The sequence below is a fragment of the Phyllopteryx taeniolatus genome, chromosome 7 (assembly GCF_024500385.1).
Source record: "Phyllopteryx taeniolatus isolate TA_2022b chromosome 7, UOR_Ptae_1.2, whole genome shotgun sequence".
Classification (NCBI taxonomy): domain Eukaryota; kingdom Metazoa; phylum Chordata; class Actinopteri; order Syngnathiformes; family Syngnathidae; genus Phyllopteryx; species Phyllopteryx taeniolatus.
In genome coordinates this window covers 13,910,063-13,937,727 of record NC_084508.1, presented here as the reverse complement: position 1 = coordinate 13,937,727, position 27,665 = coordinate 13,910,063, and the positions used below count along the sequence as shown (strand labels likewise).

Here is a 27,665-nt window from a genome sequence, read left to right as displayed (position 1 = left end):
ATTTCATGTACACCATAAGCATTAAGAGCAGTAAGCACACACAATTCCCCCCCCCCCCCCCCCCCCCCCCTTGTAATATGAGCATGGGTCTCCATACTGGGATACTAGTAAAAATAAATTAAAAAACAAAAAAAATATTAATAAACTTATTAATAATTTGACCTACAGTCCCTCAGGGAAATTCTATTCACATACCTTCACAGCTACACCTTACCCTCCCAATCACCTTGAATCTCTCCACTCGCCATATCTCTACACTGTGAAATGTCATAAATGAAAAAAGACTGTGTTACAAAAGTGTGCTTGCTAAGCGTTTCCATTGTCTTGACTCTTCTACTGTGGACTAGTTGTGTCAAGAGGTAGGCAGGTGGCACATTTATAAAAAAAAAAAAAAAAAAAAGGCTGAGTCACTTACGACACAGTTGGCTGTTTTTATTGAGTAACAATTTGTGAAACTAGCCATGTCAGTGTAGGCTCATACCAAGAGATGACTCCAAGTAAACATTAAAGTCCATGTCTTCTGACTGAGTAGGCAAAGCTATCGCTTAACAGTAGGAGTCAATTTTAACTCCAGTGTTCATCAATTTTCTCTAAACACGTGTCCTCATGAAGGTTATGGGTGAGCTGGAGCCGATCCCACAGCTAACTCTCCATGTGACTCCCATTAACTGGTCGCAAGCCAAACTACCATTCACACTCACATCACAATTTTACACCTATGGACAATCGAGAGCCATCATTCAACCTGAATGCTGAGCTACACCACGCATGCGCAAAGAACCGCAGTTATCCAAACTTTGTTTCTCCACCCCGAACGAGACCAACGCCTAGCATTGTGGCCAACCAATGAATGGCACAGCTTTATTCTTCGCTTTTATTCTACTGCTATCGCCGGATAACGGAACCACACTGATAGCCGAACAGTTCGCTACGACGAGTAATACATCAACAGCTAAAAATAACCACCCTTACTGCGACATGAACGTGTGAGACGGGGGGGATACAAGATACAAGAACTTAATTGTCTCACTTTCTCCCGGAGCTCTCGTTCGCTGTCCAGCTCCCTCTGCAGGACCTGAGCCCGGTCTTCGGCGTCGTCTGCCTGCTGCTGCAAACACTGGATCTTCCTCTTGACAGCATCCAAAGAGTTCAAACCTGCCATTGTCGACTGATTGTATGGCTTAACTTTACACTACACGTGAACGGGAGGGGAAAACGATGTCCCAAAAAATAAATAAATAAATAACCCGCCTGTTTGTATTGGTCTTACTTTCAAAAATGACTACTTAAACAAAAACACGACTAGAATATTTGAATGAGCGAGTAAAGGTCCTTCCGTCTTGACAACGGAGACGTTCAACAAAAACGCGTTATTAAACCGGGAAATAGGAATGCTCAGGTGGTCCCCCGAAAATCTCTTTTGGTGCCGAAGAATGAATGAAAGCTGAGAGAGGTGGGGAGGGGGGGGGTAAGGAAATTGGTCCTCCTCGGGAATGTTACACTTCTTTGGTCCGTGCACTTGAAAGGATAAAGAAAGGCTGAATGGAGGAGAGAGGCACACTGTGGAGGCCAGAGGAGGAGACACGTGATTGGATGGTGAGGTCACAGGGGGCGGGGCCTAGGGTATGCGTTCAAGTTGATCCGACTGACGTGGATCACTTCAATGGGACTTGTAAATGAAATACCCGGATGTACAATGTGCGGTACAATAATACAACTAGCGGTTCGTCTTTCCTACTGGCCGAAACTCTATCAACCTGAATTAAATTATTTGTGACAATAAAATTGTATTCCCAACAGCCTATTCGTTTCTCTTGAGTGCACTGTGCATGTATGTGGATGTTGGATTTTTATTTATTTTTTTGTCTAATCAGATTCCAGCCTGTTTGCTGCCATGTCAATCTAATCTGCCCGGCTCCTTCAGAATTAGTAGTGCTGGCCGATGTAACTTGAACTCCTTTAGCAACAGGCCTGTTTCCTTTATCAATCAGATTTCATATTTGTCCTCACATGACCAGAGCGTTGGCCCTCAATGACATAAGCATTTTCAGTCCTCTGATTGGAGAGCAAGCCAAGTTCGACTAGCATCTGTAGCAATCTGTACACATTGCTCCCTAGATCTCGTAGTATGATTTATTTTATTTTTTACGTTTTGTCAAGTTATTAGACAAATATTGTTTCTGAACTGCTCTCGATAACGTATATGGCATCTTTGCATGCTGCAGTTTTTATAGTATCGAAGGTTTCACAGTCAGGTAAATGCCATTGAAGGCCCAGCTGGTACCAAATGCATGAACCTCTACTGCCTGAGTACAGTTTTAAATAACATTTCACATTTTAAGTCACGTTAGTGTGATATCTTGCAATCTTATGTCCCAATTTTTGTTTACGTTTCTTCCTACAAAAGCAAATACATTTTTTTCTTCTTTTTTTAAGGAGACATTTTTCCGTATATAGGATGGTGCCCTAGTAGTTAACAAATCGGCCTCACAGTTTTTAGGTTTGGAATTCGATAATTTAAAGGTCCCGTATTTTGCCAAACCAACTTTTTCTAGTATTTGGGATATAATATTGTCTCTATGGTGCCTCAGTAAACATGTGAAATATGAATTAAAATCATCCACACATTCCTGAGTACCAGACAGTTTTCTGCCGAGAAGCCTGAAATCAGGTCATTCGAATTTCTCAAGCTTATCTGTCACTAGCGAAGATCTCCATCTACATGCCAGCATTGTCAACATAACAAACACGTATGCTCTCACAAGTGGGTCTTCTACACAGAGGCAACCAATCAGAGGAAATGTGGCGGTCTTAGCCAAACATGGACAAAGCAGATATAAAACTGGGTCAAACAGAAGTAGCTGTCAGAGGGGCCTTTTCTGGACACTCGTATGACAAAACTTGAGTATTTGCTTACACATGATAATCACAAGCTAGCAAGATAACACAATCCAAAACCTAATGAACTATTTAACAGTGCCTAATACTACCGCCGGTGTTGTTCCTGAATGACTTCAATAAAGGAGAGCTCATGAACGTGTTCATATTTTGGGCGAACTTGAACTGAACATAGTGTATTTCTGCCTGATGAACATTTTTGCGAATGCGCTCAGTCTAGCATCTTTGAACATTTTTGTTCCAGATAGGATTGAAACGAGTATTTGAGTTTGTTGAGTACCTCAAGTACAAAAAAAAATTAAAAGAGGAATTGTCCCTGCCTCGGGGAACCGCTCATTTAATTGTGTAGATCAAGGGATGCATGCGCACAACGCGCTTATGTCACGTACGTGAGGGAAAGAGGCGGAGGTGAAGTGCACCAATTTGATTCAAGGAGCGGGAAGAAGGCGACCACGTCAGAGAAGACAAATGTGAGAAAAAAAAGATAAAATGCCAAAAGTGTAGTAGCATTTCAGACTGACCAGCAAGGCAAACACCTGTGACGTGTAACACAGACCTTGCGTATTACAACAGCAGGGCTCTCAAGCACGTCAATCTTGAAAACAACTCCGCTGAAGACATACAGAATGTAGCGTAAGACCCAAGACAATGTAAAATTAACATAGCGCAAATCAGTGAGACTAACATTAATCTATAACACGACTTCATTCGGGATGCTTCTCATATTAGTTAAGGGACAGTTTTGCTCAGTGTAGGCCAATAGTTAAGCACTGTGAGACATATGGCCAGTGTACTACCAATTGATATGTAAGGGGCTACATTTTGAGCCATGTACTGTACTGTAGGTGAAATTCTTTTTTGCGAGTGTCTACTGGCACAACTTGAGAAGGTTGTGAAATATGGCCAAGATGGTCATAGACGACAGAGTAAAATGGGTTATGTACGCAAACTGAATGAAGGTAATATTTGTGTATATTCTTGAGGTGTTTTCATTTTAGTTTAGTTAGTCAGGTCTAAGCTCATAAACGCACACCCATGAACGAACTGTTTTATTAGGTCATATGCTAAAATGCTAGCTCAAGTGACGTTGCGCAACATAAGACTGTTTTTTTTTTTTTTTTTTTAAATTAATAAAATTTATTTTTTGTGTTTGAAATTTCCTCACTCAAAATATTACTTGACAAGAAAATACATATAATAACATAATTGGATGGATGGATAAATGGATGGAAAGTGTTGCATGTAGGTCTGTCCTGGCTGCTCAGTTATACAAAATTATTTACAAATTGCTTACTTGCTTATGATGCACAAGTGTGTAAATCATGAGGATGCTTCCCTGGCCTTGGAACCAAACAAATAGGACAGCAGCTTGTTTGTCTTCACTGCCAAGCATGAGGAGAACCATCAACCTTGTTTGCTACTCTGTCTGATTTGCAGCGGAAATGCTGGAAGCGTAGATTTCATTGGAGACAGGAGCGTTGGCTTTTTTTTTTGTTTGCCTTAGCTGCATTCCTGACATTCCAGAGAAGCCCCCCCCCTCCCCCCCCAACCTCTTCTCCCCCTCTCCCACCAACGTGCCCTGAAGAAGTGTTTTCACTGCTGTTATCATTAAGTGAACTGTGTCTACATGGTGCCACAGTGTCTTTCCTTCTCTCAAACCTTTGTGCTACTGATATTGGGATCAGAGGATTCGGTGGAACGCACGGCTACTAGACTTGCTAGTCAGTTGCAATGACCCATATTTGAACGGCGTCTTCACTCACTGGATACAACATTAGGTACACTTGCATGATTGAGTTCCGCCTTCAAAAAGATAACTAGTGTAGACCTGCACTTATATTGAACCAATATCCAAAACAAAGGTGTCTGGAGGCAGAACAGTGACCCAGTGGTTAGTAGGTCTGACTCACAATTCTGAGTCCGGCCTTCCTGTGTGGCGTTTGCATGGCCTCCCCGTGCTTGTATTGGTTTTCTCAGGGTACTTGAGCTGCATCCGATATTCCAAAAAACATGTATGTTGAGTTGTTTCAAATGTGGTTCCAAAAAGAGAAATTATAGTGTTGCATGTGCTTCACAGAGAATGATGTCTTACCTAATTGGAACTGCCCCATATGATATTTGGGGTGGGGGAAAAAGTGCAATTTTGGTTCATCCATCCATTCAATAAATTTCTGTATTGTTTATCCTGTTGGCGGTCAGGGAGAGCTGGAGCCCATACCAGCTGACTTCAGGCAAAAGGCAGACTACAGCCTTTATTGGTCGCCAGTCAACACAAACAACCATTAAGTCTCACATTCACACCGTCACTGAGTGTGAATTGAACCAATGCGGCATGGACTGAAGTCAGATTGTACCACTACAGCATCACTAACTACTTTTGATTCAAACATTACAAATAACATGAACTACTCAAGCAAATACGAGAGAATTTTGGAGTATCATATTTTTCTTTGTTTGTTCATTCATCTGTAAGTTAGCAGGGTTGGATGTTTTTTTGTTTTTTTTTTGTTTTAATTATTGTTATATGATGCTAAGGAATGATTTTAACTAAAGAGGGGGGGGGGGGAAATCATTGAAATATTTTTTTGTTTTGCCCTGTGTTTGTTAGCATGTTACCTTCTGGTTCATTGAGATTATTAATGCCAGAACTATTTGATTTTGGGACGGGGAAACAGTTTCTATTGTAATACTCATAATACAATACATAAAAACAATATTACGTTAACAACAAGTGGCAACATCGTGGTGCATCATATTTGATGTGTGATTCAAATCTGTGATTCTAATAGAAGTAGAAAAAAAATCATGGAGTGCTTATATGCATTTGTGTTTGTTTATCAGTCCAGTAGTAGGCTTTCTGGAATGGTATGATTGAAACAAAACACCAAGAAAACCAAGTCCAGTATGAAAAGATCTTTACGCAAACCAACAAACTGTGACACAAACAAACCATAGAGCTCATGTTGCGCTTATGCACATGGCAGAGGTAACTAGAATGGCGCTCAGTAGAAAACTACTCCAAGGCAAGCTAGCACCAAATTCAACACCTTCTTACTGTATGTACCCAGTACTACCCACCTTGTACATATGCTTGCACTGACACTTTCAGAGAGGTAATCATTTAACAAAATGTTTATTATTATGGTTGCAGTTTTCATTAGTGTGCATCATACTGAAAGCTGTTCTTGTCCCAGTATGATACAAAAACTAAAACCAAAACAATAAACATTATATAATGAATACCAATCAAAACAGAGCATTTTAATCTTTTCAAAGGCAGAGAGAGATTTAGTGACAGGGCATTTGATACTGTACGAATAGCTTTTGATGGCTCTTGAAACACAACTGGAACTAATAGCTCTTAGAAGTATTCTCTAGTTTATTTAAACAGAGCGAGAACTTAATCTGGCGTGACTCACTGACACACTTCCCTTTCTTTTGTGTGTCCTGCTACACTGCATTTCCCTTGGATATCCTCCAACTACACTCAAAACAATGTCGTGTCTACTATGGTTCTTTCTTCAAAGTGTTTACGCAGTAGTCTTACATGAATGACCGTGACTCGTAATATGAGTCTGGGATGGGTCGTTTTATAACGTATTATTATGTGTATAGCTGTTCCCAAATGAAGACTTGCTTAGATTTGTCACCTCTGTCATTTGCTTTGTGAAGTTTCCAATAATGTCAAATAGTGATCTAATTTACTAACTCTGTCAAGGCGGTTATGTCTTCATCACAAATTAAATTTATAAAAAATAAATAAATCATGCTATGATCGAACAAAATATAAATATTAGATATTAGAAGCATTCTTTAGTTTGGACTTGTTCTAATGTTCCAATGTTTGATCTAATGTGTGAGAGATTTTGTGCAAGAAGAGTCAACCTACTGTAGGATCATTTTGATTGGGGTGAACTTACATCAAGACCAGGGGTCCCCAACCACTGGGCAGCGGATCGCTACTGAGCCGCAGGCCATTTGCTACCTGCCAAACAGAGAGTCTGAACAAAAAATATTTTATTGATCAGCAGAATCTAAAAGAAGTTTTATTGTGAAATCATCCATCTTCGATAGCGCTTATTCTCACTGGGGTGTGCTAGGGCCCATCCCGCTTGACTTTGGCCAAGAGGACGTATACATCCTTCCATCCAGCTTACTTAAATATAACCTCCAGTAAATATTATTTTTCCTCTTCTCTTATCACTATTATCCTTTCAGAAAAAAAACACATACTGGTGTAAATGAGTAAGCCAAGTACGCTGACAGGTTAGGTTATGTGTTGGATGGGGAAGGTTCGAACTCTGAAAACTGACCATTTTGGTCAAACCCCAAACCGAACACCATTCAGGGCATTCTAAATTCAAGAGCCACTGAATATTTGGCCAGAAACTGGGCCGTCGAGGTGGTTTGCCCCTGTAATTACACCTGTGGGCGGTAGTCTGATGAAGGTCCCATTGGTAAAGGCACGGCTACCAGGCTCGTGCCAGTGAGCCTGGCATTAGTGGCGCCCAGTATCCATTAAAAAGTGTTTTTTATTCTTCACAGAGGTCTTCTGAATCACTCCTAGTTTGAACCTATTGGACACATTTGCCTTGGGAAACCTTACTAAGGGTATACCTGTAAAGCCCTGAACAATAAAGCTCTAAAGCAGGGGTTACCAATTTCAGCAAATTTGTTTTCTCAGAAGTGTGTATCAAACTGTTAGCCCTTCGCATTAATCAGTACCAAAAAAGTAGCTCACACTTTCAAAAAAGTTGGTGATCCCTGCTCTAAATGATATCTAAACCCTTCCACCATAGAAAAATGGTGATCCAATTTCTAATGGATCGAATGGTTCTAATTCCTTATGGATGCTTCCCTGGTGAGGTGTTCAGGGCATGTCCAACAGGGTGGAGTCCTAGGGACGACCCTGGGTCTGAGCTTTCCTGCTTAGACCCGAAGAAATGGAGAAAAATGGATGGATGGTGATGAATGTGTCTGCTGCAACTTACATTGACTTTTGTAGGGGGTGGAAGAACATAAATGTTGAAAACTGAACTGTGAACTGTTGATGTGGTTTGTGTGTGTGTGTGCCTTGGTAGAAGTGAACGCTCATCTTTCAGGAGTGGCTGTACAGGAATGCATAGTGTTTGAAGAGCTCCAAAGCATTCATATGGATCAAAGTGAAGCCACAGCTGGCTCTCACTTCCACAGAGTCCAGCTGTGGAATAGCAGGCTCCACAGTGCTCAATTGGGCTTTGCTGTGAGCCGAGTGTGGATTCAGCAAGTTATTAACAAGAAGGGAAAGTGAGTCGAGTTGAGTGATGTGAAAGTTATTTGACCCCCACTTTTGGTGTGTGTGTGTGTGCATATGTGTGTGTGTGCTTTTGCTCACGTCTGCCGCTGTCTTCTCAGACAATTCCAGTTTTTCCTGAGCATCCTTCAGGCCCTCAGAGAACTTGTCCAGTTCATCCTCCGTCTGCTTCATCTTCTTCTGGAGGTCAAGCAGCTCTTCTTCCAGCTGTAGATAAATAGAGAATTTCGTTATGTTTCGTTAGGTTATGTTTATATGTAATAATTAAAAAAAAAATCCTCCAATCCTTTCAATAGTGCTTGTCCTCATTAGCATTGCGGGAGAGCTGGAGCCAATCCCAGCTGACTTTGGGTGAGAGGCAGGGTACAACCTGGAGATGTTTCCAGCTAATCGCAGGGCACAATATAGACAAACAAACATCCACACTCACATTCACTCCTACGGAAAATGCAGTCAACTCTGAGGCAGATGTGCTGCCCTCAATTGCAAAATAAATGTGTGAATAAATTATCCTTCCTGTGTGGATTTTGCATGTTCTCCCCGTGTCGGCAGCCAATCGCAGGGTAGGTACAGACAAAGACCCATTTCACTCACATTCACACCAATTTAAAGACTTGAATTAACATGAGATGCATGGTTTTGGAATGTGGGAGGAAGCCGGAGTATCCAGAGAAAACACAAGTATTGGGAGAACATGCAAAGTCCACACAAGAGGGCCTGAGCTGAGATTCAAACAGAGAACCTTTCAATTGTGAGAAAGAATTGCTGTCTACTTATACAGTAATTGTATGTAATTACAACTTGTGAATTGTTATAATTTGCTGATTGACAAGCAGAAATGATGTGATTATACTGCCTCATAGTGAGGTGTGTAACGTCCATTTTAACTTCTTCATGTTTAACCAAATCTGGTTCATTTCCTTATCAAACTGACATTGTATGTATGTATTGTATGTATCAGCTCAATATCCTTTGACAAGGTAAGACAAAAAATGGTCATACAGCAACTAGATATGTGGTATAGATTTAAATAGTTTGCTGTTGACCACCTCCCCCTTCCCACACACGCTATGATAAGTGTTCCCCCTATAGTACACAATCAGTCGCCACTTCAGTGTCCAATATTAGAGTCGTTATCAGCGAGCAGGCACCCTTTACAGTCAACACACAGTGTGTGTTAAAGATGTCATTGTTGCCCTGTGACAATTAAATGTTAATGGAGTGTGCTCCATGTTGGATCCACTTGTCAAATAGACTCTAGGTCTCTTTGTTTTGGCCCTCACCAGTCTTGTGTTCCTATTGGATATTTTATATTAAGTAGAAGTACAATTGAGAGAACTTTTATGAGTTATCGTTGTTTGTCCTGGCTGCAGTAAGTGGTTGCTCTTCGCAGTTAGACCAATGCCAATACATGCAATAGAGTAAATGAACACTGGGGAATGTAAATACACGAGAAAAGTGCTTCCAGAAGATCTCCTCTGAGCTACTTTTTTCTTTTGCATCAACAATGAGATTATATGAATATTTCGATTGCAAAATATAAACATTAGTTCCCAAGTAGTCCCACCATCTGTAGATCATCAAAGTACTTTGTTATTATTTTGCATGAAAACATTTTTTGTTGCTTGACAACAGCAATTTCGGACAAGTTATTGCTCATTTTGGATATATTCTGTCGTTGACATTTCAACTATCATTATCGAGTAATTTCCTCAGTATTTGTCTGTTTGACTTCCTATTCCTGATGGCTCTCTGATCGAGCCGTATAAACTCAGCTGAGCAACAAGTGCCCAGGAAAACATTACATGACAACACAAACGCCAAACAGCGTGTTAATTTTGTTGCAATATGTGCAATAAGCAAATTGTTTTGAACAATAACTGTGTCTGTATTTAACCTTATTTTCTAATGCAATTTCTATTTGTATTAATACTGGTCTATGTGTCCTTCTCTTCACGCACCCACCTGTTTACATTTGTCCTCAGCCGCCTTCTTGTCCGTCTCTGCCTGCTCCGCCCTGTCGATGGCGTTCTCCTTGTCCAGTTTTAGCATCTGCATCTTCTTCTTGATGGCCTCCATGGTGGCTCTTCACTCGGATCCCGCTTGGTGAGATGATGAACCGTTTCTCCCAAAGTGTTTGGTTCAAGATGTGAGGAGAGTCCTTGTCTGTGCGTTGAAGGAGGTTGGAGCTCGAGTGGAGGAGATAGGCAGGAAAATGGAGTGTTGAGCTCTATATGGGGAGTGATGTAAAGTGCAACAGAACCTGCCCACAGGTCCTCCAATCCTCCTCCTCTCATCCATCCGTCCGTCCATCCCCTCCTCTCCATTCACCCACTGCATGCACTCCATCCCATCTCCCCGACTATCACTATTTCACACTTCACCCTATCAAAGCACTCACCCAAGGCCATTCCATTAAGGAGTGATCTGCTCAGCTCCCTCGGTGTTCACCCGTGCATGATGTCCTTATTTGGGGTGCTGCGCTTTCACGAAGAAATATGCAGGAGAGAGCGAGGCACATTTAACCAACCAACAAGAGCTTATAAACAGGAGGAAGAGAGAGGGAGGGAGGGAGAACTTGCTGTAGGTACATGTTGTTGAGGCCCATCATCATTAATTAGATAGTGCCCTCTAACTGGAATCAAAAACAAAAACAAGCATGCAGTATTGTGCAAAAGTCTTATCGCCCACCTCTCGCTGTGTTGTTTTGGTGGATTTTTCACAACAGTTTAAATGACATGCACAGTAGTACTCTTAGGCAATCATCTTCATTTCCCAAAGCTTTATTTGCGAACCTCTTTCCAGGCGATTATACATAGAATCAGGCTACAGGGTTCTCAAGGAGAAACTGGTTCTCTCCATGACTTTGGAAAGGGGCACTTAAGGGCACAAAAGCAGGGAAACTTAAGTCCTGGATTCCAAGACTACGTCCCTGACAGACCAAAGGTATTTTGCTTTCATGTATCTATGTACCTGTAATTGTATTTACCTTATGTTCATCATTCTGTTGTAAAAATTACAATTTTTGAATGTCAGCTACAGATTGAAGAAACAAAGTTGAAGTCTTGAATCTTAGATTAGCTCTCTTGGCAAGTGGAATTAGCTAATTTTCTATGTAGTTAGTTTTCAGTGTTTGATGACTGCACAAGGTGTCTGATGGTACCAACTTGCAAATAAAGTGAAGCTCCAGTCTGAAAACCGCTCGTCTGTTCATTGAACTGAGGGACAACTCCAGTGATGTTAACTTGGTACAGGGATCTCCAATATATAGAATGGGGGGCTCACAGCTAATTTTTTCATCAGTCCACGTCATATTCTATATCGCCGATGTCAGGCGACCATCATTTTTGAGGAACACAAAATATTTTTATCTTTGTTGAGCTGTTGTCTTTGCATCATCAAAGCTAGCACGCCATTTTCAACACTTTAGACTGATCAATAATTTGTCAAATTAGACAGACCCACCTGGTAACTGACGAATATTTCTGATTTGTGGGACATGACCAACAGTGTCGATTTGTGATCTTTAAAAATGTATTTACCAAATTTGCACGTGAGATTTCTGAATAACAGTTATGTAAACAAAATATAATGAGAAGAATATTAATGTTAACAGCTCCAATGTTAATGTGAATATAACATTTTGCCTTGACCCAAAAAAATCAAGGAGATATATATTTTCTTTATTCCAAAGACAAATTAGAACCAGTTTGGACAGACCAAGCCGACAGCATAATTGAAGTTGTTACCAATTTGAGCAATTAACAGCAAATGCATTAGATATATTGTTTTGTCTCTACCTGTTATCGAGTCTGTTTGATTTATTTTATTTTATTTTTAATAACGCAAAAATCTGGCATTTCTACAGGGTTGGGTTGCCTTTTTTTTATATCCACGGTAAATATTGAAGTCATAATAGCATTGCTAAAACGACATATCGAATGGTGGATAAGACTTTTCCACAGTGCTGGAGAATTCCACAGCACACAAAAGGTCAATGATATTTATTATATATTTCAACCGTGTCAGATTATCATTGCTCTCATTTCTAATGTTGTGGCTGATGAGTGTCATACTGTGAGTGTGTGTCACATTCCTTCCATTTCCACCATGGAAATACCACTTGGATGTTATTTAACGCAATGGAATCATAACATTGTCCAAGCACGTCGTCGCTCAGAATTATACTGTAAAACATCAGCATGCATTTTATGAGGAGAAAAGTTTTTAGATGCAGAGTCCAGAAAGTCAGCCGACAGCCTGTGGCTGATGCATGGAGCAACTGTCAGCAGTGCTGATGTGGAGGAATAACCACAACCATGGTGTCACTCAGCATGTGGAACAGAGGAGATGAAGCAGACTGAGGGAAAAGGAAAATTACTGGAGCTGCAAACCCTTTAAAGAGCGAGTGAGGGGATTGTGGTTGGCAAGAGTGAGCCACTGATTTGATATATTTTCTTGTCAAACTTAGGTTACATATTTGTGAAACAGAACATATTGAACATATTTTTAAGAGCAGGGAGTGTCATAAAACAAATATTGAACTATCCTATCAATTTGGATGAAACAATCCCACTATTCATCGCCTTTTTTTTTTTTTTTTTAAACATCTCTTTAAACTTTCATTCCAAAAAGATTCCATGCAGAACACAAACTGGTTTATATAACTAGAGACCATACATGTATTGCCTATTGAACTCATTTCAACAATTTATAATATTACATTTTTCTATAGTTTTACCTATTTTACCAATTCTCTAAGAAAATGCATCACACTTACATTAGAGAATACAAATAAATGACGGAAGGAAAAAAAAACAATAGAACACAAAATGATAGAGTGCTAAAATGACAACACAATAAAAAGATACCAGTAGATCACAGAATGATCCTACAATGTTAAAAGACAACGAAAAACAAACGCTGGGATGATAAGATGCTAAAGGGCTAAAAAGACAAACAACACTGAATGGTAGAATGTTAAAATGTTGGCCAGATAAAAAGATCTGAATAATTGAATGCTAAAAACAGAACACAAACTGATAGCAAATTTAAAAAGATGCAAAGACTACAATGATAAACACTGAATGATAAATGATAAATTGCTCAAATGCGCTCGCTCAGTACGGCTCTTCTCCTGGATCTCATTGATTGGGGGGGGGGTATCTAATGTTGTGACCTGTCGGTCCGCATGTCCTAGGAAACGTACCTCATGATTCACCTAGACAAGAAAACTACGATGACGTAATGATTATAATGATTACTACCACCACACTCACTGACTCGCTTTCTCTTCCATCCACACACACACACACACACACACACACACACACACCAGACTCAGGGTCGCACCAGACACTTTAGCAGCATTGCGGTTTTGTCATCTAATTTATATGTCTTATTTGCCTTGGTTCTCTGATCTTGACTATGTTGCTATGTTGTCATTGTCATTGTCACAAATGATATTGTAACACAATTTCTTTCCTTGATAGGGCCCCATAAGGCTCATGATATTAGCCGAGGTATGTTCCCCGGGTCAAAAAGGTCCAGATATGTCCCAAGCTGTAGGCTACAAGGACACGATTGCAAAATCCATGAAATTTTCAAAGTTGGAAAATTTTATTGAGAACAGTCAGAATTTTATGGGAAATGATTCAGGAGTTCATGACGCTACAATCATAAACAATTGTGTTGAACCTTAGTAGAATGAGGGACAAAATCCCATTCACTGTTGCAACACTACGCTTCCTCTCTCTGTTCTAATTCCCAAACTTTAATTCCCCGCAGCCCTTCCCTCTCTTCCCCGGGTCTGTCTTTCTCTGGACTCCTTCCTGAGTGCCTCTTGTTACCTTGTGCATGACCGCACGTTCACCTCCTTTTACGTTGCGGGGTGTCAGTGTCGATTGCAGGCACGGACAAACACTCATACTATGTACATCTGGCCTTAGCTGGATTTCACAACTGTTCTGGGATTGCAAAAAGGAACTTAGTGTGTGTGCTTGTTGTGTGCATGCGTGTGCATGTGTGTGTGTGTGTATGTGTGAGCTCCACGGTCAAGAGAGAGAGAGAGAGAGAGAGAGAGAGAGAAAGACAAAGAAAAGCCCTCCCACAGGAAACTAGCGCTCCACTCTACATGGCCTTTTAAGGTAAAAAAAACTCCCACAAAAAACTCTTCTCTCTCTAGGGAATGACTAAAAGATATAGTCATATTTAAAGCTGGGGGATAAAATAAGTAGAGTAAATAATATGAGCAAAGAAAGCAAACGCTAAATTAAACATGACGAGTGCAGTCGGTTTTACACGTGTGGTTAGTCATATTTTTATAATACCTCCCTATCAAGAGCGTTTATGGATGTTGTGTCATTACATTATAGCTGTAATGACCCATTATGTCTGTTGACTCATTAACAGGGTTGTGGGAAATAGACCTTATGCATTTCCTTCATGGTAGGGCCGGAGGGAGGACTTGCAGTAACTGAAAATGCAGTAAATAAGCATGTCAAGTTGGGAGGCACGATGGAAAATTGGTTAGTACGTCTCCTTCAGAGTTCTGAGGTTCCAGGTTTCAATCTCCAGCTTGTGTTTTCTATGAATATTCTGGCTTCCTCCCACATTTCCGATACATTCCTGTTGGGTTCATTGAAGACTCAAAATTATCCATAGGTTGGAAGGTTCTCTCAATATGCTCCACGATTGGCTGGTGACCAGTCCAGGGTGTAACCTGCCTCTTGTCCAAAGTCAACAGGGATGGACTCCAGCTCACCTGAGACTCCATATGGACAAGCGCTACAGAAAATTGATGGATGGATGGATGGATGGATGGCACTTGACGTGACGTTTGGTTTTGAAGAACTTCACTTTGGGACACATGCTGAAATTCACACAAACACACTTTGAAAACTTGCAGAAAGTGTTTCCAGAAGAGTGGAAACTCTGCAATTATCCATTTTCACTTTATGAAGCTATCATGGCATTTCTGTCCATGTACTGCATGCTTTTAGAAATATTCTCTTGATGTTAGTGGGCATTAAAACGGAAGGGATTGCCCTTTTCTTAATCTCCATGAGAGTTTTGTGAACAATGTCTGTTTCTGTGTGTGTGTGTACACTCACAAACATGACATTGTGTGACTACACTGCCCCCAATGAGAGGCCATGAGAGCGTGTTAACTTTCCTTTAAATAGCCCTCACCATCAGCAAATACTTTGTGTCTACTCACTATCTGAGTGGAGTGGAGTCATTCGCCTTTGTCTGCCCCTTGTTCTGCTCGCGGAGTGCATCCAAGTTTCACTGGAAACAGCTGCTGGCTTTTGGAAGGTTGCTGGATGAGAAGCGGCAAGAGTGAAGCCTGACTGTAAAACTGCCCGGCAATTAGCCTAACAGCCTATAAAACAAGTTCAAATGCAAAGTGCTAGGTGGTATTTTTCCTGTGGGGTTTAAATTGTACATTGCTCCCATATACAGTAAATATAAAAAGTCTACACACCCCTGTTCAAATGCCAGGTTTGTTGTGATGTAAAGAAATAAGTCCAAGATTAATCATTTCAAATCTTTTTCCACCATTAACGTGACCTATAACCTGTAAAACTCAACTGAAACAACAAGAGATAATGTGGTTGCACAAGTGTGCACACCCGAACTGGAGATATGGCTGTTTTCAGAAATAACTAATCACGTCCGAACTAATGTTCAATGGGAGTCAGCACACACTTACTACAATTTAAAGTGCCTCTGATTAACCATAAATACAATCGAGCTGTTCTTTTCCTGGTGTTTTATTTTTTTCCCTAGCAGAAGCCTGAAGGTTTTGTGCTAACACTATCACTGTATCGTTTGGTCGTGGTCTGAGCTCTAGAAGGAGAAAACAGTACTGCTGTTGTACCTAATGTCATCTCTAATTTTACAATGTTCAAACAGGACAAATTGGTACTTGAGCAAAGCCATGATGCAGAGGTTATCTCAGCGCTGCACTTCAAGACCTCACGCAGGAAGAATGTGTGACGTTATCCACTCTGTTGATAGGCTGCCAGCAACCTGAACCATAAGAGGTGCCGCCACCACTGGTACCATCATCTTGGTCACTCAACCAACCAAAAGCAGCAGCAAGCACTGACTCGGGCCTAAATCTGATTCCTGGATTAGAAGTCAGTTTAGGATCTGGCCAGCCTTTGTCCCAACAAAAGTCTTGGTCAGACAGCACTGGCCGCATTCTCTTCCTGCCCTGCAGCACCCTGGATGTCACCCCACCCAGCCTGGACCAAAATCCTCCCTTCAGGATTTAACTTGCCACATTAAAATTAGATGAGAAATTCCTAAATTCCTAAAGCCTGTCCCTACTCTCTTTTTGTTCCTTTCAGTCCCTATCTCAACACCAATTATCTTTCACCTCATACAAATTAGAATGTACTTTTATGTACGTTGTATTTGGTACCCATGGTGTGTTGTACTTCAATTCTTTGTCAGGTAGGAAACCATTAATGGTAACTTGAGTGAGTGTCAACTCAAACCTCACCAAGACCCATTAGGAAATCTATCTTTCTTTCTTTCTTTCTTTCTTTCTTTCTTTCTTTCTTAGCACAACAGATAACTTTGTCATACATGTATACAGCGATTATGATGTTTTTTAATCACCGCCAAAATGTAGTGAGAATAAAAAATAAATTGTACGTATGTATGTATTTACTGTATGTATGTATGTATTTGTTAATTAATTATTTTTAAAATACTTTATAATTTATTTCTAAATAATGGCAGAGACGCATATTTAAACATGTCAGCCTCCACAAAAAGGATAATAAAAGATGAACTATACATACAGTAGAATAATTTCACAATAATATCAATTAATTTAGTTTTGTGTTCTTATGTATAAAATACACAATTTTTAAATAATAATAATGTTTATTATTTGTATAGTTTACATAAACAAATATTTATCATAAATAACCATGAGTCACATACTCATACATACAAAAAAAATCACCCAAAAATGTGATGTTAATAATGATAGAGTAATATGTATTTTTGTATTATTGTCATTTGTAAAAAAAAAAAAAAAAAAGTGTACATATTTTAAAATATATTCAAAATATATTGTTGAAAAAAAAATCACCTCCAAAATTGTTAAGTCTTAGAAGTATATTTCTTTTTCCGTAGCTCCGTAGGTCTTACGGTGTGGTCAAAAAGTGGTTAAGGCATATTTTCAAGGAGCTACAGCTCAAGAAATTAAAGCTTTGTAAACCATCAGTTAAAGAGTCCGTCCATCCTCAGTGGTAGTTTATAAATAGTCATTATGCAAAATAAATGATATGGTAAATGATTACATTAAACAAACAAACAGTAAATGAGCAAATGAATGAATCAAAACCCAGTCTTGATTACTTTTCTTCTGTTGTATGTGAAAGACAGTTTCCCTTTGTGTCCTTTGCCTCTCCCACATTCTGTGTAACATATGGATACATTTAGACACTAACGGATGGTGTCGTTTGCTTTAAGCTGTATAAACAAGCAGCAAACTATATGCCTTCAACTATGTAGTGCATTCTTTTATTGTCTATCCTCTTATTTGTTCAAATGCTTTGCTCGGTTTTACTTCTTCAACCCCTCTTTTGTACCCCCAATTTAAAAAAAGGGGAGTCTGTAATCCACTCTACAGTGAAACATGCCAATGGTGCTCTCTTGTGGATAAAATAAACATTACAATTATTCATGTCATAATTTCTCTAACCATGATTATGGGATTGCAATGAAAATAGTCAAACTGGGTATGTTCCCTTATTATTTTATATTAGCTCTACAGTATATCCAGTATGTCTGTTATTGTATTACATTTATGTTTAAAATGTGGACAATTTTCCCACAAGAACATGATATTGCTGGAATGTCACAGCACTGATCCAGCAACCAATCTGATGATGCTTATATACGCTAGGGCAGTGGTTCTGAAACATTTTACAAGAAGTACCACCTTAACAAAAATAGCTCTTCATGTACTACCACCATGACCAACATTAAAATACTGAATTTTGAAAATTAACGCTGTGCTTAAATATAAAGGAAAATGAAAATGAAAAAAATATTTGACTAAAGATTCAATTAAATGGTATTGCACATACAGTAGGAGTTTAATAAAATCTGAAGCTAAATAAATACAACTTTAAGAAAAAGCAGTTCTTAATGATGAAATGCAAATTCAGTGAACATAAAAGATACAAGTAAAGCGATTGTTTTACATACCACTAGAGGGAGCCGATGTGATACTAGTGGTAACACTACCACACTGAAGCTCACTGCTCTCGGCGGATACAGTATCTGCATAGTATCCAGGGTTCAGCACAGTTTTTACAAAAGATGGCTTTCCTGATGCAACCCACTTTTTTCTTATCTGGGCTTGGGACCAGCTACGGCTGGGTATTAAGTCATTGGCCCAGAATCAAATGCATGAAACCTAGCAGCTGTCACAGTCTGCTGCCTTGACAGACAGCCAATCTGTCAGCCAATCACTTTCTATTGTAGAGGCAATCTGTCAACCAATCATGTTCTACTGACCACAGTCAGCTACACCTGTCTATTTAAGGCCTTGTTGGAGATGCAATCAGTGTCAGAGTGGCTGACAATCATACATTCAAGACGCCTCAACATGTTTGCCTGTTCCTTTCTCCCATGGCCGTTGGGGATCCTGATACAAGGTCAACAAGGTGTGAGTTTCCCTGTTTCTCCTCTCTGTGAATCGTGGGTTAAGACACGGTGAAATCTGAGCATTTCCTGAACTGGTATGTGTGGATTACGAAACATTGCATCATTTTGGCCCAAAACAAAATTCCTATCTTCAAAGCCTGACTCTCTCGACTGAGAGGCACATTGTATTCTACCTTTGAATTGACCTGTCACACTTGATCTTAAATTGATTATTAAAATCCTTTCCAACGTTTCCCGTGGTTCAGTGTTTTGCACTTTGGTCCTTCACCACACTTGCCTTTTGTCAGCAGCATGTACCACTATACACCACCAGTGCCTTATACTTTCCACAACTAATGCAAACACAAAATTCGTCATCTTAAGAAATTTGAATTATTAAATGAGAATCAACATTATTTTTAATATAGAAATTAGGAATGAAATTATCTTCTGAAAAGTATGTCCCTGTGTTTAATGAATCTGTACAAAGGCAGTTTCACATTTTGAATTGAACTACTGAAATAAATGTACTTTGTTACCAAAGGTATGTTCCTGTTGTAATGTGTTACACTTATTGTTCGTGTGTATTTATGACATTCTCTACTTGTTTTTAATTCAATGTGTTAGACTTGAAAAGATGCCAGCAATTCAACAAGAGGCTGACGCTGTGCCGTGTCAAGGCTGCTTTCGGTTCATATCAAATAAAGATAACGCAGATTGTTGTTTCACAGGATGTTCCACCGTGGACCGATACCATTACATTGAGCGATGCAGGTGACCTTGGCCTGTTTTTGGGAGCCACACGCTTACCAGACACTTCAATTGGTATAGTTGTACAATCTTGCAGTGGTAATGCAATCAAATATAATAAATGTAACAAATCCCATTTCTCTTCATCTATTTGTTTTTCTTTTTTGAATAACCCTTGTCCTCATTAGGGTCACGGGTGAGCTGGAACCTGTGCCAGCTGACTTTGGAAGAGAGGTATGACAGACACCTGAGAAATCCCAAGCAAGGATAGGAGAACATGGAAACTCTACTCAGGAAGAGATTCAAATAAAGAGCATCTGAACTGTGAGGCAGACATGCCAACCACTGCTCCATCGTGCTGACGTATAAGGTAACTAAAATATTACAAACAGCTCTCTCCAGAGCAATTCTACATCACTGAAAACTACAACCAAAAATGTATAGTCAAGTTATGAGTTATCAAACTACAATATCTAATAAATTACTGCTCATATTGGATCCCTTCAGTTGAACAAGGGGGCAGCACATATGCCTAGTGATTAGCATGTATGCCTCACTGTTTTGTGGTTTGGGGTTCGAATCTTAGCTCCGGCCTTCCTGTGTGGACGGTGCATGTTCTGCCTATGCACGTGAGAGTTTTCTCTCTACAAAAACATCCAGGGGTGCCAAATTAATTTTTTTCGCAGGCCACATTGTTGGTACAGTTTCCCTCAGATGGCCGTTATGACTGTGAAAGCATATAATTGTTTCATCGCCTCATCATAGTATTACATATACACAACAAAATGATGGATAACTAGGTTTGACATTAGAAATCAAGGATAATTGTTTATTCAACTATTATTCAAGTTACTGCAAAGATGGGGTTGGTAATAAATAATACTTGCAATATTCATTCATTCATTCATTAATCTTCCGTTCCGCTTATCCTCACTAGGGTCACAGGCGTGCTGGAGCCTATCCCAGCTATCTTCGGGCGAGAGGCGGGGTACACCCGAACTGGATGCCAGCCAATCGCAGGGCACATATAAACAAGCAACCATTCACACCCACATTGCTTGCAATATCTCAAAGTTATTATTTATAATGAGTTTAAATTTTGGTCCAGATGTGAGCAAGAATCATGGAAGATGACCCAGATTATTTGCTTTCGCGGGCCACACAAAATGATGATGCAGCCCGGATGTGGCCCCCGGGCCTTGCGTTTGACACCTGTGTCTTAGCTCCATTGAAGACTCTAAATTGTCCATAGAATATGAATGAGAATACTTGTTTGTGTATATATGCTCTGCGATTGTCTGGTGACCATTCCATGGTGTACCGCACTGGGATAGGCTGCATTTTACCTGTGACTCTAATTAGGCCAAGAGCTATAGAAAATGTTTGAATGGATCGTTGATCGCTGTACCTAATGTGGTGGCCGAGAATATACATCCTGTATTCTGTAGTTTTTCCTGCAGGGGGAAGCATTGTACTATGTAAAATGAGAAGCAGCTAGTTTAAAATCTTTCAAAGAAATTATACTCCTGCATGACTGATTTATACATTTTTTAAAAACATTATTCAGGAATTTTTTTTAGATGTGTATATATATCTAAACAAAAAAACAGCTGAATAAAACGCAACCTGTCAATCATCCTGGCTAAATTCTTTGGGGGTATATAGCATACATTTTGATGTTAAAATGTGCTGCAATACGTCTCAGCTCAGCAACCACATCAGCTCACATGTATGTCAGTGCTTTAAAATACAATGCACTCATTGTGTAGGGTGGTCACAGGCTGGATATTGTGCAGAATAGGAAGGCCTCAGCCTTTTGGTGAAGTGGGTCAAGTTTGGGAAGGGGTTAACTGAGTGCCTACTCAGCAAAAAATGATGAGATCTGGTCATTCCCACAGCCCATGAGCGCTCTGAGAGCCAAAGAAAGCTGCGGTCGCACTAATTATCCCTTGTGATCCTTTATCTGGTAAAGAATAGCACACTTTTGTACAGTCAAGGAGGTTGCAGTGGCACTTCAATTGTTACTGTAAATTTTTGTTTGGGCCAGTTGTAGTGTATACATTCTATAGCTTCATCACTTTTAAATAGACAAATACACATAACTGCACATACTTTTATTTCGGCGCGTTATGGTCACATAGCTATTCATGGCGAATGGCCTCAACTGACCTTTTCAAGCGACACCATAAAGGGTAACTATCTGATAAATGCAGGTTTTAATTACAAATCCTGTGTCAAAGTTACAGGGTCTCCAAGTATGTATTTAGTTCAACATGTGTTTGTGATAGTGTGATTCATTGCATGTTAAAGTTATGGGAGACCGGATACAGTTCCATGATCCATATGGGAATGTATGTATAATTCAGAGGAGGGGGCACTGGTGGGTGTGTCTTAGCATGTGACGTCATTGGCTCAGGTCCGGGTGATCCTCTCCTGGCCAATCAGTGATCAGGGGGAGGTTTCTGGAGGTGAATGATTGATTTGAGGTATGGTATTTCATGCGTGTGTGTGTGGGTGGGGGGGGTATTGGGGTGAAACATTGACATGTTGAGTGTAGTAGGTAGGGTAGTATGATGTGTGTAGTATCTCAGGCCAAGAAGCTGTCTGAACCAGATTGAGGGTGCAGTGACACTGCTTGTCGATCTGCATGTTATGTAATTTGGCTTCATCCTAACACACTCTCCACTTGGGAGTTATTTTTATGATACATTTTACTTAATTTGCACATTCCTTCCCTGCACTTATTAATCAACAATGACAGGCAGTGGTGGCCTGCCTTCCATTTTTTAGCAGCTCGCAACATACAGCCTACTAAGATTAACAACTAATGCTTTGTACACTGGGTAACAAGGCAGAAGAAAAGAAGGAGAAATTCATTCTCATCTCTCACTTCCAATTTTTCCACTAATTACACATCATTTGGTACAACCTCCCTACGATTGTTTTCTCTACTTTCTGCTCTGTGTCAAGATCATTTTAGCACAGATTATGGGTTGAACCAGTTAGTCGACTAGTCGACAAATCAACTTTACTACTCCATATCAACATTTAAAGCTTGAAGTTCATTACATGCTTTTGTCATGTTGTCTTCCAATCGGTTAATTTACAGAGGACTTTCGAGTCATCTATCTGCTGCCGTCACCGGACTATAACGTTCTGTGAAGCGACAAAATGTTCGGCCAACAAGGCGACCAAATCCTCATACGTCTGCACACGTCTGAGAGTGTTATCCTCAGTAGCTTCGGCTAATGTTCCCTCTTAAAATACAATATTCATACAAGCAGTAGCTCGGGACTGGTGGCGAAGAACAAGGACTCGAAGTGAAGCTCCATCTTCATTGCCAAACTGCTATGTCCTATAATACCGGGGCAACAACTATGTGATAACAAGAACTTTATTCATATTACAACACACATCAAAATCACGACACTTTGCTTTGCAACACTTTATTGTAACACTTGTGTCAGTGTGGCATACGGCAATACTATAATACCAGTGTGTGGAAATATTTTACCAAAAATGAAACCGATAGCGTGGTCACTTGCAAAATATGTCTATCGTTAAATACCAGAAAAGCACTAGTGAAATAGAAAGTGTGAAATCTAGAAATGCTTCATTTTTTGGTACCTAGCTACGATCTACTGTTCACATTACGTTATGCTTTGGAATACAAGATGAAATAGGCCAGCTTGTTGAAAAGGAAAACATGCGGAGGGCTCTCATTAACTACAACTACGTTCTGCATAATGATAAGTTGTATATTCAATCTTTTGTTTTTATTTGTTTCTATGCCGGTCCATCGAAATACAGTGGAATTTCAATTTAACGTACTAACGTGGGGAGGGGTCGACCATGAATGTCGTTTGTCCATTAATTTAAAAAACGTTTTTGTCACCTAAAAACACCCAGAGCAGTACAAAATATTTGTAAATACATGTACAGTATATAGACCTCAAACACATCAAACTTCATTAAAAAGCTTTGTTTTTTCCCCCCTTACTTCTGCATACACTTAGTTTGATTTATCACGCCGTATTCCTAACATACTCTGGCCACAGAACCCAACTCTAACTTCTTAATAAGTTCCAATTTGTCACCAATACTAAGATTAGTGTGCTTCCATTTCTCACCTCCGTTACGATTAGATGCAATATTGAAGGGCTTGACAAAAAAACACTACTGTATACTGTACCAAAATCTGACGGACCTCAAAAAGACTTGAATGATATCAATCAATCAATCTATCTATCTATCAATCACATACACAGATAAATTGTTGTCAGTGTATTAAATTAATTGAAGGTGAAGATTGTCAAAGTGCCCCTAGCATCCTTCAATTTTTCTGTATGCAGCCCTTGGAAGAAGATGTTTGGACACCCCTGATTTAAAGCCTTTATGCTGAATAACACTACCGCAACCTCATGAATTCAAAAGGAATACAACCTTTGTTTTATTTGACCTCATGTTCCGCTGAGATGGTTCCCCATTTTCGAGTGAGCTCATGAAATACCTCCCACACGGTGATAATTTTACAAGTAACTTCCTTCCCATGAGTTTTAGATGCTTCGTTGCACTACAGGAACCTAAATTTAGTTCTTTTAATGTGTGTGAGCAATGATGAATGGTCCCTTTCACCCACTTTTTTTATGCTGAGTCTATTGTTTTTTTTTCGCACTAGATGACAAAGGCAAAAAAGTGACAGAATTTAGCATCACCCATCTAGCTAGCATACATGCTTCTGAAAGGGTTCATTTGGGCAAATTCCGTAGTAGGAGTTTGTCAATGTACGAGCCTCGAATTTGCCCATAATGACAGCTTCAAATCAAAATGGCCAACTTCCTGTTCACTTTTGGGCATGGGTCCTTGAGACCTTTCCGTGCATCCTGTTATAATAGGATATATAATAATATATAACAACATTTCTTGTTTTCTGGTGAAACTGGTATCCTGGCCTTACTTGTCAGGTGGCATTATTGATTTCAGTTTTGGAGGGGTAATGTTCCAGACCCCTAAAATATGTAAATTTTTACCAGGAAACGTAATAAACCCTGATATGGCAAAGTGAACCTGGACCACATGTCTACACTGTCCAGGTTAAGTGGAGTGCCTTGGATCATTTCAGTTTGGTACACTTCCATTTTGGACCACCAGCTTTATGCATGAAAATGACAATTAATAGCTTAAAGTAGTGATTCTCAAAGTGTGAAAAGGGCTCCCTCTAGTGATGTGTGAAAGAATCACCAAAATAAATACAAATTAAAATACAATTAAAACATGAAACACAATCAAATATATTAGAATGAATGAAAATATCTTACCTACTGACGACATGAAAATGAAGGGAGATAGAAATCAGGGTGACGTTTGAAACGTTAGACACAGTAGTGGAAGTAGCCTAAGTCAACTCAGCTTCATTCCATGCGCGAGAAGAGGCGAGAGTTGTGGCAGGACAACTCGTGGCTGTTTCACCATACAACGTGCCTGCGCACAATGTCCTGAGCATCTGACAGTTCCCGGCCATGAAGAACATCACCGTTCTGGGGCAACCTCCCTTGTCACCCGACTCCTCGCTTTTAATTAATTGATCATTATTTTATGTTTTATGGAATATTTTATTTGCCTTCTTGTAATTTTATGTAGTTGTAAAACGCTGAATTGCCACATGTATGCTTTGTGTTCTACAAATAAACTTGCCTTGCCCTCTTTCTATTACACTAAAACAACATGAACATTTTTGCATGAATGCTGAGACATGCGTAAAAAAAACATACAGCCAGGACAGAGATGTTTCTCAACTTAGTTTAAGTTGCTTTTCCCATGCTATGGTTGCTGCAATCCTAATTTGTGTGTGTGTGTGTCCGTGTGTGTGTGTGTGTACAGGCAATGTTAAAAGTTACATTTTGAACCACTCCATAATAAACCGACTCCACCTTTATAGGAGACTTACAGATGTGAAGCATGAGAAGGAACTGCCACCTATTGGTGTTTTGTACTGTACTGTACAGTGTTAAAACACCTAGCCATTGTTTGAATGAATAAAGCCTTGTGATGTTTCTTCAATTGTATGACCGTACTGAGCAGCCAGACACTTAATTATACATATCCCAATAAGTTTCATTTCTGGTTGTATGGTTATCGTCACACTTTTCCTTATGGCTATCACAAGTACTCTTCTGTGGTGCCATAAACAAAACAGAAAAAAAAAGAGGTGCTCCCTTAGATGAAGTCTCAGATTTGCTGGTGTGTTTCACTTTACACCAGGAGTGATGATAGATAATGTTTTGAGACATATTTTTCCAAAATATTTTGGATTAACTCTAAATTGGACCAATTACGGCGAGATTATCGCAAAAAAAAAAAACACACACACACAAAAGCAGTTGAGGTGAGCGGTTTGAAGTTCCATTGTATTAAACTGTTCATTTGATTGTTTACATAACTGTAATACTAAAAATCTAATTGTTCAATAAGCCACTCTGGGCTTTGTTTCAGGTCACAACTTGATTGCAAATACTTCTCCCATCGCATTTTCTGTTTGGCGTTCTTACACCTGTGTACATGCATAGAGTACAAGTCTGAATATGCCTCTCCATTGCACGACTTCAACTCCCCAATGAGTCGCATTCCAGCATGGGGAGACCGTGAGTTTGAGTCCCCTTAGGTCAGATGGGATGAAGAAGAAGATAAAGGAGACATGAGTTAGAGAATTAAGAGGAGGAAGAAGCTGAATGAAAAGCAAGACAAAGTGACCTCTCGTGTAAGGCCGTCATGAGGGCTCAACTTTGCTGCCTGTTGATTTTGTTGGTCGACTGTCAAGAGCGGATTACAGGTACTGTGTGTCGCATGAATGTGCAGATTAGTGTGCGTGTGCGTGTGTGTGTGTCTCAAGGAGTGGGTTTTTTTCTCCCATTGTTTATGGTTTTATTGCCCAATGTGTGTGCAAAAGTATGTGTTGTCAACTAACATAGAGCGGCCTCATCTCTGTCCTTTTGGCTTGTACAAATTTATCCTCTCGGGAATGTTACTGCCGGCAATACAAAAGCTGTTGGTGACATTTGTCTTTCTTAGTAGGGAATCAATGTGGCCCTAAGTGTTTTGTTGAAGCAGACTCAATGAGGATCCGAACAAGAGTTCTTGTTGTTGTAAAAAGTTAAGACAAAGTAAGTAAAAATACTAATTGTCAGAAGACGAGATGTGATTATGACCTATCACTGCCATGTATTCACCCTATGAAAGTCATCTTGGACATTTTTCTCATGGACGACTAGTCATCATTTTCGGATATGTATCCTATTTTTAGTAAGGCAAATGTGGATGTGGGAAGTGAATTATCACTTGCCTGTGGGTGTTATTCTATTTTCTACACTCATTGTCAATATACACTATAATGTTTCTTTGTGCCTTTTTCCACAAGTCAGTGAACTAGACTTTGCAATGGTAAGTAAAGGATTACTGGTAATTGATTTAAAAATACACACACAAAATATATATATATATATATAAGTAGCCAAGCTACTGGAGTTTAGTCCATCATTTTTTCTGTTCTCTAAAATAGTTTGTTTTGTGCACACTGGCATCCAAATGTGCTTAAAATTACCTGTAAGTCTTTTAATTGCTTGGGATGATATGCAACGAATGTAATGTTCTCATGTCCTCCCACTCTGCATACAGTATTTCCAAGCATTCAGGTGTCATGGAAATGCTAGATTTATTATTTTCAGTTGAAACTATTTTTAGCTAAAATTATATTCTATCTGCAATCATTTAATAGATTTTTTTTTCTGAATTAAGTGCAGCATTCTTGTCTGGTATCTCTAAAAAGTCGCAAGTTGGATCACTTGTATCTTAAGGCACCACGGTCATTGTACATATTTACAACACAGGGTAATGTAAGTAAAATAGCAGTGGAGTGGCAACAATCCAAATAGTGACACTGTAAATATAGACTATTGTATTGTTAGTTTGACAATGTAACAAGATTTTTTCCTAACGGCAAAAAACTTCACTGCGAATTCCATGCTACAGTAGATCCCCTTCACAATTCGAT

General features: G+C 39.6%; 2 protein-coding genes and 1 long non-coding RNA gene across 8 annotated transcripts in view; 2 read left to right on the top strand and 1 right to left on the bottom strand.

The window, feature by feature from the left end:
- The window catches only part of tpm4a (tropomyosin 4a), a 29,456-nt gene extending 18,869 nt beyond the window's left edge, over positions 1-10,587 (bottom strand). For 2 of the 4 annotated variants that reach the window (XM_061779198.1, XM_061779197.1), the window contains exons 1-2: positions 10,157-10,587; positions 8,273-8,398 (exon numbers count right to left, since the gene is read on the bottom strand). In XM_061779198.1, coding sequence (XP_061635182.1) covers positions 8,273-8,398; positions 10,157-10,270 — 240 coding nt within the window. In that variant the 5' untranslated portion in view covers positions 10,271-10,587. Of the gene's footprint in view, positions 1-1,030; positions 1,523-8,272; positions 8,399-10,156 lie in introns of those variants that run through there. The other 2 variants (XM_061779201.1, XM_061779199.1) reach the window with 2 other exon arrangements.
- Positions 10,588-17,276: 6,689 nt separating this feature from the next.
- On the top strand, positions 17,277-21,243 carry LOC133480708 (uncharacterized). The gene is made up of 3 exons (XR_009789347.1): positions 17,277-18,888; positions 19,600-19,693; positions 19,807-21,243. It is a non-coding gene; the product is annotated as an uncharacterized LOC133480708 (long non-coding RNA).
- A 4,923-nt stretch (positions 21,244-26,166) lies between these two features.
- Positions 26,167-27,665, top strand: part of si:ch1073-396h14.1 (disintegrin and metalloproteinase domain-containing protein 10) — a 31,798-nt gene continuing 30,299 nt past the window's right edge. For 2 of the 3 annotated variants that reach the window (XM_061780727.1, XM_061780728.1), the window contains exon 1: positions 26,170-26,447. In XM_061780727.1, coding sequence (XP_061636711.1) covers positions 26,387-26,447 — 61 coding nt within the window. In that variant the 5' untranslated portion in view covers positions 26,170-26,386. Of the gene's footprint in view, positions 26,448-27,665 lie in introns of all 3 variants that reach the window. The other variant, XM_061780730.1, reaches the window with a different exon arrangement.